Genomic DNA, 13,126 nt, shown 5'->3' with positions numbered 1-13,126 from the left:
GATATATTAAAGCAATACTTCAAAAGATTTCAAATATATCTCAGATTAAACAATTGATCCACAGATAGCAGGTTGACCAAATTATCTCAACCAATTTAAAACTGGAAGCAAAATTTTTATTAAATCTTAAAAAACACAAACATATAGACACAATTTTTAACGGGGGCCAGCTCCTCCACACAACGAGTTTTTCCTTAATTTTTTGAGAAAAACTGAGAGTATTTATTACCTTAAAATAAATTACATATTAATATTCATGCTTAAATGAATATACAAAAAAGTTTGTGAAATAAAAAAATAACATAATGGCGGCGCTAATGCTGCTCAAACGTGGGTCCTTTAATTTGCGCCGTGGAATATACAACATCTTGTAATCACTTGAAATCAACCATACAAAAATGTTATTCGCAAATCGAAGCTAATTGCGCAACACATTCTAAAGAAATTCAGAGAGCAAAATGTAAAAACAGTTTATTGACAGTGTAGAAATAGTGTATTTGTTTTTGTTTGAATAAATTAGTACAAAAAAGAAGTCAGAGAGAAATATTTCTTTCTATTAAAATTGATAAATTTAAACAAATAAACTTTCAAGAATAAGGTACGTGGAACGAATAGTACAATAAGAATAAACTATCTTTATTGCCGCTTCTAATTTAAAAAAATCTTTTTGGACGCTTCATGCTGGATATTCGCAATTATACAAACGTTATTTTGACCTTAACCATCCGGTTGTCAGGTCATATTATTAATGACGATATATGTGTGTCTGTTTCTCACTGCTTCGGTTAGTTCACCAATTGTAAAACATCATATTGGCTGCCTTTTGTAATATGTGGATAAATGTAACGGTTAATAAGACATAATAGCTTATTATTATCAATTTAAATGATTTGGTTATTATTATAGCATCCAGTCGACAAATGCAGTTATTTGTAATAGTTTAATTTATAAGATATCTTTAAAACTTGACCGCCAAGTCACACGTAATACATATACAGTTTACGGCATGAATTTTTGTAATACCACGTAACTATAAAAACAAGGATATAAACACCATAAAAACGAACAAAAAATAACGAAAAACAATTTTCACTGTACAAATTATGTTTATTTAGCTCACCAAATATATTCAACTTAAACCTATATGAACATTTTTTAATCACGGCACTTACGAGGACAATAAGTTGGCCAATATATTTCACCTATACTAAATACTTAGACAATAAAATGTATATTATTTATTTTAAACAAATTCAATAGGAAATCTTGTACAGATTAGTCGGCACAAAGACCAATTTCATTTATTATGCGAAGCCAGCTGAACGACATTCATTCCAAATCGACTCTAGTTCTATACTATTTTGAAATCCATGTGATGCAATAATAAATTCAAAACTGGACGGTCCTTTATATTCCGGTTTAATAAAGCAGAACATGTCACAATGCTTCATGGTTAAATTAGCTTTTAGGGCAGCTATTCCCAAGAATATGTCATCAAATCTAAATCTTTTTAAATGTATTCCACTGTAGAATAGTTTAGATAATGCATTTCGATTGAGCACAAATGCCCCGGCTGTTACGTATGGCGGCCACAGATCAAAAGGATATTCACTGAGAGGTACATACCACTTACTAAATTTGTGTCTATGAGGAGGTGATTGCAATACAAAACCAGAAAAAAGATGGTTTTTCTCACTATTTGTGCTTAATTTTTTTTTAACAGATTTGGGATACATATCGGGATTGGTTACAAATTTTAATACATTTTTAATTGACACATAATAATCATCATCCACAAAAAAAAAAAAGTCACTATTATTGCAGTAGGTAAGTGCCCATTTCATGCCCATCATTGTTTTGATAGTATTGTTAAAGTAAGAATCTAAAAAGCCCATTCGCACAATATCTTTTTGATTGGTTGACTCGATGTCCACCATTCGTCTCATATTCGGATCTGTACTTAAGCCAAGTAAAAATACACGTCTTATTTCTACATCAGAAAAACGATGTTCAAACCCCCAAGTGCGGCGAATAATGTTCCGACGACCAATATTTTCAACAGCAGATTTTACTATTATTATTAACTTGGGTGTCAATCGACATTTTTCTGATGCATTATTAATAAATGAATAGTTATAATCACTGGGCAAACCAGATGGGTAATTAAAATGTCTGCCATAATCTAACTCGATGCAGTGTTTCAAGATCCCGATATAATCCAATATATAAAAAGCTATCCCAACTAGAGCAAAACTTTTAATATATCTGCCGAAATAACATCCCATTTTACAAATCCATTCTATTGGAATGGACCATATTCATCAAAATATTTAGAATGTATATTGTAATCGATTAAGTGTATACATATAAACGTGCTTCCAATTCATTGGATTTAGTGCCCATTTACACACGGAAACATTTGGAAGGGAAACATTTTGTTCGATGGAGAAGGACGGCCGCGGCAGAGAGAAGGGAATTTGTCTCCTGTACTGGCGACACGCTTTGTGCTTCTTGTTCGTATTTCTTATCTTAAAGAAATTTTTGACAGTTGCTTCATTTGTATTCTTCTTTTGTGGGAGAAAGTTCTGAGTTATGTGTTGGTTTTCAATTAAACGGAAGATAACAACGACGACAAACATCCGAACGCGGCTTGGAAAATGCATTTTTCCTAGTAAAGTAGGTATAATTTAAAATAGTTATGGGACATGTTTATGTTGAATTCTAATTTTTCCCCGCATTTGTAGATACTCCAGATAATTTTAAGTTAATTATTTATATATGAAGTATTTTTAATTTAATATTTTTTATTCAAGTACAACAATTTATAACTTTATTTAAATAAAAAATCAACAAATTATTTATTATTTAACCAGAAATTATTTGAGAATATTTTCCGCTTTACGTGTTAGCGGGTCGTAGAATATATTCGAACCAGAAGATGCTGGAGTAGTAAACGTCAAAATGTTGCCGAAAACAATTTTGCCCGTGTGGCGGCGAATGAGACATGAAAAGAGAGTTTCCAGTATCTCCCTTCCAGATGTATCCGTGTATAAATCCGGTGTTACACATGGAGGCATCTTGAAATTCTCTTTTCATGTTTCATTCGCGGTCACACGGGCAAAATTGTTTTCGGCAACATTTTAACGTTTACTACTTTAGCATCTTCTGTTTCGCATATATTCTACAACCCGCTAACATGTAGAGCGAAGAACGTTCGTGAACAGTTTCTTAAATATTTCAATGAAGAATGAAAACTGGTTAAATAATAAATAGTTTGTTGTTTTTTTTCTTTACATATCTATATATATTTTACTACTTGAATGAAAAAAAATAGGTTGTCTGTAAAGTCGGTTTACTGGCGATAGTTTAACGTGACAACGTCATAAGAAAATATTGATGGAATGGTTGCAATTTTCAAAACAAAATTTTAATTTTTTTTTGTTTGATAGATATTTTGTATGGATATAGAGGAGGAGGTAAATGGAATTGCAATGGAATAGGTCAAGTTACATTTACACAAACGTGAAAAATGACGAAACATTTATCAAATTCATGAAAGATATGTTCAATTTCGATTGTGCATCAGACGTTAATAAGTCAACAACACTGAGAGGCAACATCACCGATTTGCCTTTTTCAAGATACTTTACACTCGAAACACTCCCTTTCATTTCCTACTTTTTCTATCATCGTCCTATTCTCAACAGAGAAATGGTTCATTACCATGCACACGGGAAGAAGCCATATGCAAATACAAGTATGTGAATTTATATACAAATGCGCATACACATACATATATATGCTCACTCAAGTAGGAGAGAGCCAGATGTCGAACGTTGCCGAACGCGGGGGCCGATTGTGCTCTTTGTCGTTCGTTCAGCGCTCTCGCTTGCAGTTCAAGGACATTAGCTTACATTTGCTTGCGTACAGAATAGATTCGTACATTTGATATGTCCATATGATTTGTATGCATCTTTACATATGTATAGATTTGTTCTTTTTGAAAATTTCGCGAAATTGTATATGTATATGCATGTTTATATACATATATTAGTATACAACATATCTTATAAGGTATGTGGTAAATATTACCATACATTTTTTCCTTCATATATTATAAATTCGGTAAGGATGATGATGATACACTTGGTTTTATTTTAAATTCTTCAAGTAAATTAAATTAATTATAATCAATAAGAAGGCATATGCAAATACAAAAATGTGAATTTATATATGTACATATGCGCATATACATACATATATACGCTCACTTAAGTAGGAGAGAGCAAGATGTCGAACGTTGCCGAACGCGGGGGCCAATTGTGGTCTTTGTCATTCGTTCCGCGCTCTCGCTTGCAGTTCAAGCACATTAGCTTACATTGGCTTGCGTACGGAATAGATTCGTATATTTGATATGTCCATATGACTTGTATGCATCTTTACATATAGATTTGTTCTTTTTGAAAATTGCGCGAAATTGTATATGTATATGCATGTTTATATACATATATTAGTATACAACATATCTTATAAGGTATGTATGTCGTAAATATTACCATACATTTTTTCCTTCATATATAATAAAAAAATTAATAATAATAACATTAAAACAACAGGTATTATTAACAAACTTGGTTTTATTTTAAATTCTTCAAGTAAATCAAATTAATAATAATCAATAAGAAGGCATATGCAAGTACAAATACGTGAATTTATATATGTACATATGCGCATATACATACATATATACGCTCACTTAAGTAGGAGAGAGCAAGATGTCGAGCGTTGCCGTTCGTTTGCTTTGCTTGCTTTGTCGTTCGTTCCGCGCTTTCGCTTGCAGTTCATTCAAGGTAACGACAAATGAGCAAGGTAACTACAAATAAGCAAGGTAACGACATATGAGCAAGGTAACACTAATGAGCAAGGTAACTACAAATGAGCAAGGTAACGACAAATGAGCAAGGTAACACTAATGAGCAAGGTAACGACACATTTTTTCGTGCGTGCAGCCGGCTAAATCGAATTATAAGACGTTAAAACGTCAAAAAATTAATTAATACTTCATATATAAATAATTAACTTAAAATTATCTGGAGTATCTAGAAATGGGGGGAAAATTAGAATTTAACATAAACATGTTCCATAACTTTTTTAAAGTATACCTACTTTACTAGGAAAAATGCATTTCCCAAGCAGCGTTCGGATGTTTGTCATCGTTGATATCTTCCATTTGATTGAAAACCAACACATGACTCAGAACTTTCTCCCACAAAAGAAGAAAACAAATGAAGCAACTGTCAAAAATTGCTCTAATACTGGAAATACGAATAAGAAGCACAAAGCGTGTCGCCAGTACGGGAGACGAATTCCCTTCTCTCTTCCGCAGGCGTCCTTAACCATCGAACAAAATGTTTCCCTTCCAAATGTTTCCCTGTGTAAATGGGCACATTCACACCATTATTTATTTCAAGTCATAAACAATAATAGTGTACATTTTGTAGATGCCTGATTTCTTTTGACAACAATGTAGTAAACAAAGTGTGACAGCTTAGATAATATACAAAATTAATAAAATTATGCATTTATTTTTTCGTTTAAATAACTTATGATAGTTCTCCTTAACAATTCCTTTATTGGCTTTCCATTATTGACAAGGCAAATTTATTAAGCGTGGTAGCAGTAGACCAGCTGTTTTTTTTTTCGTTGAGTACTTTCGGATGCCAACACAAAATTGAATTACGAAACGTATTATATTACGTTTCCACCGGAGCCGGAGTTTGGGTTCTCTGTCGCTATCGTGTTCTTAGCGCAAACACCAAACAAAACACCTGTCAAATCCCATACAAAATTAAAACACAACTCCATACCCATTTTTCAAAGTGTGTTTTGTTGGGTTTGCATCTAATTTAATTATTAAGTGGTGGCAATGTTGTTAATTTTCCTCATTTATTATTGCATTCTTATCGAAGCATAGCAACAATGATTGCAATTTGTCAATATGACATTTGATTGACGTTTAATATTTTTCGCGTGGTAAGCGTTTGTGCGCGCAAAAAATAAAATTAAAGTTATTGATTTTAATGGAAAACCATATAAAAGCAAAAACTATTTGGCTTCCTTCTGCGGACGAAGCATTTCTTGATATATGGGGTGAGAAGGCAGCTGAACTGCGAGGTCCACGAAAGAACTCACATATATATGCGGAGATGGCTCAGTCGCTGGGAGTTCTTGGACATGAGGTCCGTCCAATTGACATAAAATATAAAATACACAATTTCACAATGAAATATAGGTAAGGCATATAATATATTATTTCATTAAAGTAATTTTGTTAAAGCCTCAAAATTTCCTTTGCAGAAAATGCAAAGCAGAGCAAGGGACAGGATGTTCTCCTGTTTCTTGGAAGCACTACCAGAGGGTTCACCTGATAATAGGAAGCGATAGAATAAATAATGTTGATGCGGTCATTGTGGATAGTATAACAGGTATTTTTTTTAATTTATATATGTAATTTTATTTGTAATTACATCTAATTTTATAATGTTAATTTCTATTTATATATGTAGGCATGCCTGATTCGGTTGCTTCGCCAGCTCCATCACTTTCGCCAATATCGTCGGATTCACCTTCATGCTCCTCACTTTCAGCTGCTCCGTCTGCTTCATTTTCGCCACCATCGCCTCCAGCACTGAACGAAGCTTCCGCACCTGCAGCAAAAACAAAAAATGCGAAGTAAGTGAATTAAACGAAACTATTAAATCTGCTATGACGGAAAACAATAAATGAACTGCTGAGTTAATTGATATCGAGAAAAAAAAGTTTGCTGCTATTGAATTATTGACAGAAAGTGTGGTTAGTTTCTTGGAGAAAAATTAATTAACTAAAACTTATAAATCCTTTGAAATATTGCTTGTGAAAGTGCTTAAAAATTAATATGTGAAATGATATTTAAGTTTTAATGAATTGTGCCTTTTAAAGTTGCACTAAGTGACTACTACTATCTTTTTTCAAAAATGAATAAAATTCATAAAATTATGTATTAGAAATTTTATTGTTCTGGTGAAAAGTTGTTTTTCAGATTCAAACCAATTGGACTCTTTGTGGCTTTTGTAGGTCGAAATATTTAAATAAATATTTGGTTTGAAGATAAAATTGTTTGAACCAAATAACCTTTTTAACCAATAAATTATGGTTAATTTAATAAAACATACGGGAGAATCTAGATGAAAAAAGTTATATTACTCACTGAAATATTCCTTTAACGCATTTCTTATCGATTCTCCTTCAGATCGGTCAACTGCATTGGTGCCGTATTGAATATTGCGTGTGGAATCGCGAAGCATTTCCACTAGTCAATTTTCCAAAATTTAATCCTTCTCAGCAATCAAAAAATTATGTAAAACACATGGACATGAAATAACTGTATTTACATTTTTGATGTGGTTATCCACGCCTTTTCCAATTCTCCTAAATCTAAAATAGAACCTGTATTACCAATTTTTTAAAATATTAGAATCTCTAAGTTGTATTTACCGGGCTTTTAAATGGCTAAAAGCATTTTCCACAACACGCCGGCACTTAGACAATCTATAGTTGAATTTTTTTTGTTCGGGTGTGTTGGTCACACTATGCAGATATGGCTTCATTAAATGCTGAGAGAGACGAAAAGCAGAGTCCCCTATAATATGGACTGGTATTTTTGTGGATCCATACTGCAAGCTCAATTCATCAAGAAGTGCACAACTTTGCAACTCGCGCTTTAGCGATGATTTTTCAAAAATTACGGAGTCGTTGCATCTTCCAGGACTGCCGCAATGTATATAAACAAATCTATATTTTGCGTCTACCAAAGCCAATAGTACTACGGAATACCACCCTTTGTAGTTGTAGTAATCAATGGCTTCTTCCTTTCTTGGATGAATTTCAATATGACATCCATCTGTATAATAAAGATGCTTTTGATTAAACGTTATTTTTATCGCATTACTTATAAACCTACCTATTGCTCCAATACATTGTGGATAGCCCATTGCATTAAAATCTGCGACTCCATTCTCAATTTGCGCCCTTGTCAGTGGAAAATTTTTCAAATGTGTATATTGGAGCCAAGGATGTCCCAACTTCATTGCAAAACTCGATGAGTATTTTGCAAACAGTTGCTTTGCCTACTCCAAACAAATGCACTAGGGTCTTCTAGTGAATACAGATCAATTGCCACGCGCTTTTTTAGTGAAATCGGGTTTCGATAGTTCGTTTTTCTTTTGGCTATTTTTTCAAGTTTGCTGCACATTTTTTCAAAGCAGGATCTTTCCATTCGGAAATTATCTTTAAAAAACTTGTCCCCATTACTCTGGCAGTCTACTTCCCAAAAGGTACTGGAATGTTCCTAAAATATAAATGTACATTGTACACAAATAATTTATCATAAATCTGTTTACCATACCAAAGACTATACACTTTGCGAACGCATTAAATTGGCAGCAACACTTTAAATTATTTTATTTTCGTTTAACCTTTTTTTTAAAGAATATGTGGCCAACTCACTATCAATTATTTTAAAATAAAATGATAAAATCAACATAACAAATTGAATTTTATGCACCATTTTATAATTCTATCAATTTTTATAATTTTTATTTCACAATGTCAACAAAAGACAGTTCAAACACAATTTCTCCCAAACTTCCGGTGAAAACAGTTGACATTTCTCCCAAACACAACTCCTGCAAACACGGTGTTTGCTTTTGGTGGAAACGTAATATTACTTACATTCATTGATTATTTTTTTCTATTTGGATTTCAAAAGTAAGTGACTTATTTGTTTTCTACTTTGGCGTGACATTCTAGTGTACAACATTTTGTCGTTGCCCTAGTGACATCTCCTTGAACTAATTTGCTTTGATTCTAGATACATGTTTCTTTTTCGTGACTACTCCAAAATATAAAGCAATTAAATGACATCTTGGCGGGTACACTTTTGTCGGGTATTTGCCCGAGCTCTTCTTCCAATTCGCTGTGAGAGTCTTGATGTTTTTCACAAATGGAGCGACATACGGTTTTATGCCGCCTCCGAACGGCAGATGGTTTTTTATGCGGAGCGTTTTCAGGGCAGAAATGCGCTTGGATGTTTGCAACTACTTGCCGAGTTGCGACTGCATTAGAAAAAAAAAACTTCTATGATTTGATGTTTCATGTTCTCATCATTAAGTGCATCTCTAGTCAATTCCGGTACATTTTCCGACCTTTTAGCTTCTGGTGACGCTCAAGCATGCTTGTTCTGCTGCTTATGTGTGTGCGTGTCAGATGCTTGACGCTAATATCTAAAATTTTTGATTTTCATCATGCAACAGCCGACAACAAGTATGTGTGACACGAAGCAAGTACGAGTGTCACCCGACACGCACACATATAGGCCTGCTGGACATGCATGCTTGAGCGTCACCAAAGGCTATTTAGTTTTGCATATCGCACTTAGTCTGTATCTAAGAACCACTCGTTCAAGGAGAAGATCACTGTCGCCGTTCAGTTGTTTGGTAGTACGCTCTTCAAGCATATACATATGTATTCAAGGACGATAGAATAAAATATTGTTCCTTCCTTATAATACACACGCACACTTTCTTGCCACGGTGACATAGAAAAAAAACTGTATTTAGTATTTTTATAATTTGTGCTTAACAATTTAACACGTGACACTTCATTTTTATTATTTTGTTTAATTTAAAAATCGCAAATCTTAAATTGCAAGTATTCATCAAGCCATTCACTGAATATTTACAAACATGTAACGTCACTTCCTCCTTTCAAAATCGCTAAAAATAAAATAACGGTTTTCGGAAGGCAGAACCCTCTGTATTCTGTATACCGTGATATGTAATTGTTAAAATATTTAATTAATTTTTAAACACTTCCAATTCGACAAAATAAAAGGCCACCACGTTTTATTTATTTCATCAATTTCTTTATTTTAATATTTTCTCTACTACTTCGACCCGTCACCGCCGAAAATCATATACCAATTGAACACGTCTTAACCGACAAAATCAAATTCAAGCAAAAGGAAAGGAACATAAGTCCCGCTATAATTCATATATATGTATACATAAAGAGTCTTAGGAATTAGGTATTTATGTAATAAAATCAAAGCCTACTATGTATTAATACAAGCTATCTCGTTCTAACCAAAGCAATTAGTCTTGTTCATTTTGCATGTCACTGCAACAAACACACACATACATATGTGTACATATCACTTGAATTTATATTATATTAATATACATATAAGCGTAAGGAAACTTACATTAGGTTGTGCCATCACAATAAAGCGATGTTTGTTACAGTGACTTCAACAGTAATTATATTTAGTATAGCTATTGATATAAAACCGGATAAGTTGTAATGTAAAGCGGCGGAGAGTGTGTAGGTTCGAATATCCGTACGTGAAACAGCAAAACAATAGAAAACAAATTTTCTAATAGCGGTCGGCCCTTGGCAGGCAATGGCAGATTTCGAGTGTATTTCTGCCAATAAAAACATAATACATTAAATAATTAATTACAAAGTGCAGTTCAAAATTGATTTACAAATTTAAAAATGTTCCGTTCTTCACAGTACGTATCGTTCGCACCCGCGACATCTTTGGTCGACCATGCGCTCTTTCTCTTTGTGAACTCCACTAGAACGCCATTTTTGTAATATCGATGTTATCTTTTCGAGGCGTATGGCCAATCCAGCTCGAATTTCTCCTTTTGATTTCTGAGTTAATGGGCATACTATTGGTGAACGCATAGAGGTCATCATTTGATATGGTGTTTGGTCAGAAAACTCGGCAGATTATGCGTAGGCATGAAAAACGAGAAATTTATTGCAGATCGCGTCAGGGACACTATATCTCTGAGCCGTACAGAAGGACTGATTTGATGCTTGTGTTGAGGATCATTAGCTTGAAGAAGGCTACTCTAGCTTTGCTAATGCGTGAGCGTCAGCATCTGCGCTATAACACGGTCCAGATAAGTGAACCGTTCAACGTCATCAATTACTACAGTGTCGGCACCCAAACGGGAGGTTAGAGGTTCTGTCCCTGTTGTGTCCATGTGCATGAGTTTAGTTTTGGACATGTTTGCTTTCAACATTCGTGTAGTCCAGGTTACTCAGCTTTTGAATCGGATTCCACTGAATACAATCCGGAGCTTCGCGGTCAGTTTTTCTCAAAACTCCATCCAGCACTAGGATAAACAGCAGATAGGGTAAAACGCAGCTTTAGCGCACCCTATTTGCTATTTCAAACTTCTCGCTGTTACTTTCTATGAAACGACACCTGAATTCTGCCTCAAAATGCTGTCCTTTGATAATAGCCCTTATTTTGTCTAGTACGCCACTGATTTTCAGTGCTTCCAAGATAGCATTTCTATTGATGGTGTCGAGAGCACAGAAATAAGCGGCAATGCTATTCTGCTCGATGATGAACCTGAACGTGGTTAACACAAGATCTATAGGGTCTGAAGCTATTTTGTTCATATTTAAGCATCGCGTTAGGGATAGGGAAAATACGGTGGAAGATAATGAAAGCCAGAAGTTTCTGAATGGTATTCAGCAGCATAATGCCTTTCCAGTTCTTGCAAAAGCTGATGTCACCTTCCTTAAATATCGTAACTATGACGCCCTCCTTCCACTCCTTCGGATTTTGTACCGTTGACCAAACTTCCTTTAACAAGCGCTTCTATCAAGAATGATACGATTGCGCGTTCCGAATTCGCCGGATTGTAAGAGCCCATGAATAAACAAGCAAAAGGAAGGAAAATTATTTGTTTATGAAGAAGAAGAGTAACGAAAGCAATGAAAACAACCAAACACAAGAAATTATACATACACACAGACTTTCTTGCCACGGCGTCTTCCGCATAAAAACGCAAACAAACTGTATTTGGAAGCTTCATATTAATTTTTTCTTCGTTTCTTTTGTATTGCGAAGGGAGCTGACGTCAGACTTATCAAAATCGCAAAAATTAAGTAACTGTTTTTTAATGGCTCCACATTAGATACTCAATTCGCCTTGCGCTTCTATTACACCTTATTACTGAAATTACTGTCAAGAAAATGTTTCATTCAAGCAAAAAATATTGTTTTACTATTTCCACTGTCTTACATATTTTCACTCAGCCGAAGAATTCTGCTTTAATATTTTTGAATAGTTTGTCAACTATTAGTAATTTCTCGTTGACGGGTTACAAGGTAATGTTTGATTATCAAAGTGAGATTATTTATATCTTCATTCTCTATTCTTCCATTAGTTGAAATTTGATAATAGATCCCAAATCGTTATATTTGTAGAATCCCCAACATCTTGATTTTGACGATGAATAAATAATTCTCCTCGAACAAGTTATTCGATAATAAAGTACGCATATTTGATCGATAAAAGTATGTTCACATGTGCATTAATTACCAATACATCCATAAAATTAATATTCCCGTTCACATATGGTAGATTACCTGCAAAATTGGCAAACAGCAGTCAATACTATCGTGAAAGGTTTTCCTTCATAGAATTTATTTTGGTGGAATATTTCGGTGTTTTTGGTTTGATTAGTTATTACTAACGATGAAGAAAATTCAAAGAGAAGGAATAGCGAATTTAATTGCACAATTGGATGCTTATAATAAACAGTTGTAGGAAATCTGTAAACGGCGTAATAAACAGTTGTAGGAAATCCGTAAACGACGTTTACTGAAGTTTCAAACTATTATGGCAGCAATACGCATTCGAAATCCGATATTACACTTTTACACGTTGTTTTTCTGTTATATGAATGCATAGCTTATAATATCTAACAAACATTTTATTAGAATTATGTCTACAAAATTGTTTTCTTTGCCGGCATCCATTTTATATAGTTTTCACTTTGACGTTTTTCGTTAAACGCGTAAAAATAATGATCTACTACACAGAAAACACAGGATTGTATATCAAAAAGTATGGTAATTATCTGGGATTATTTTATAATCTGAGATTTTGGGAGAGAAATTTTATATGGGAAATCTCGCTTTTTAATTACGGATTGGGAGTTAAGCACGTAAAAGTAGATCATCTACTCATATGTGAACGTATTATAAGGTAAATCGACAC

The 13,126-nt window shown here is 33.8% G+C and overlaps 1 protein-coding gene and 1 long non-coding RNA gene across 3 annotated transcripts; both read right to left on the bottom strand.

The window, feature by feature from the left end:
• Nucleotides 1–1,086: 1,086 nt before the first annotated feature.
• LOC129245139 (beta-1,3-galactosyltransferase brn) lies at nucleotides 1,087–2,307 on the bottom strand. The gene has a single exon (XM_054883154.1). It carries the CDS (start codon nucleotides 2,283–2,285, stop codon nucleotides 1,305–1,307), a length of 981 nt encoding a protein of 326 aa, XP_054739129.1. The 5' UTR covers nucleotides 2,286–2,307; the 3' UTR covers nucleotides 1,087–1,304.
• Nucleotides 2,308–10,059: 7,752 nt separating this feature from the next.
• Nucleotides 10,060–12,358, bottom strand: LOC129246340 (uncharacterized). 2 transcript variants are annotated; one of them, XR_008582458.1, is made up of 4 exons: nucleotides 12,146–12,358; nucleotides 11,870–12,085; nucleotides 10,584–11,719; nucleotides 10,060–10,520 (listed from the first exon to the last, which is right to left on the bottom strand). It is a non-coding gene; the product is annotated as an uncharacterized LOC129246340 (long non-coding RNA). The 2 variants fall into 2 exon arrangements; XR_008582457.1 differs by having other exon boundaries at nucleotides 10,584–12,085.
• Nucleotides 12,359–13,126: the final 768 nt, after the last annotated feature.

The sequence above is a fragment of the Anastrepha obliqua genome, chromosome 4 (assembly GCF_027943255.1).
Source record: "Anastrepha obliqua isolate idAnaObli1 chromosome 4, idAnaObli1_1.0, whole genome shotgun sequence".
Taxonomy (NCBI): domain Eukaryota; kingdom Metazoa; phylum Arthropoda; class Insecta; order Diptera; family Tephritidae; genus Anastrepha; species Anastrepha obliqua.
The sequence above is the reverse complement of the archived record's forward strand: the minus strand, read 5'-3'. Positions and strand labels throughout refer to the sequence as shown.

Excerpts from the sequence above, each read along its gene's own strand:
- LOC129245139 (XM_054883154.1), bottom strand. The coding sequence starts at position 2,285 with ATGGGATGTTATTTCGGCAGATATATTAAAAGTTTTGCTCTAGTTGGG.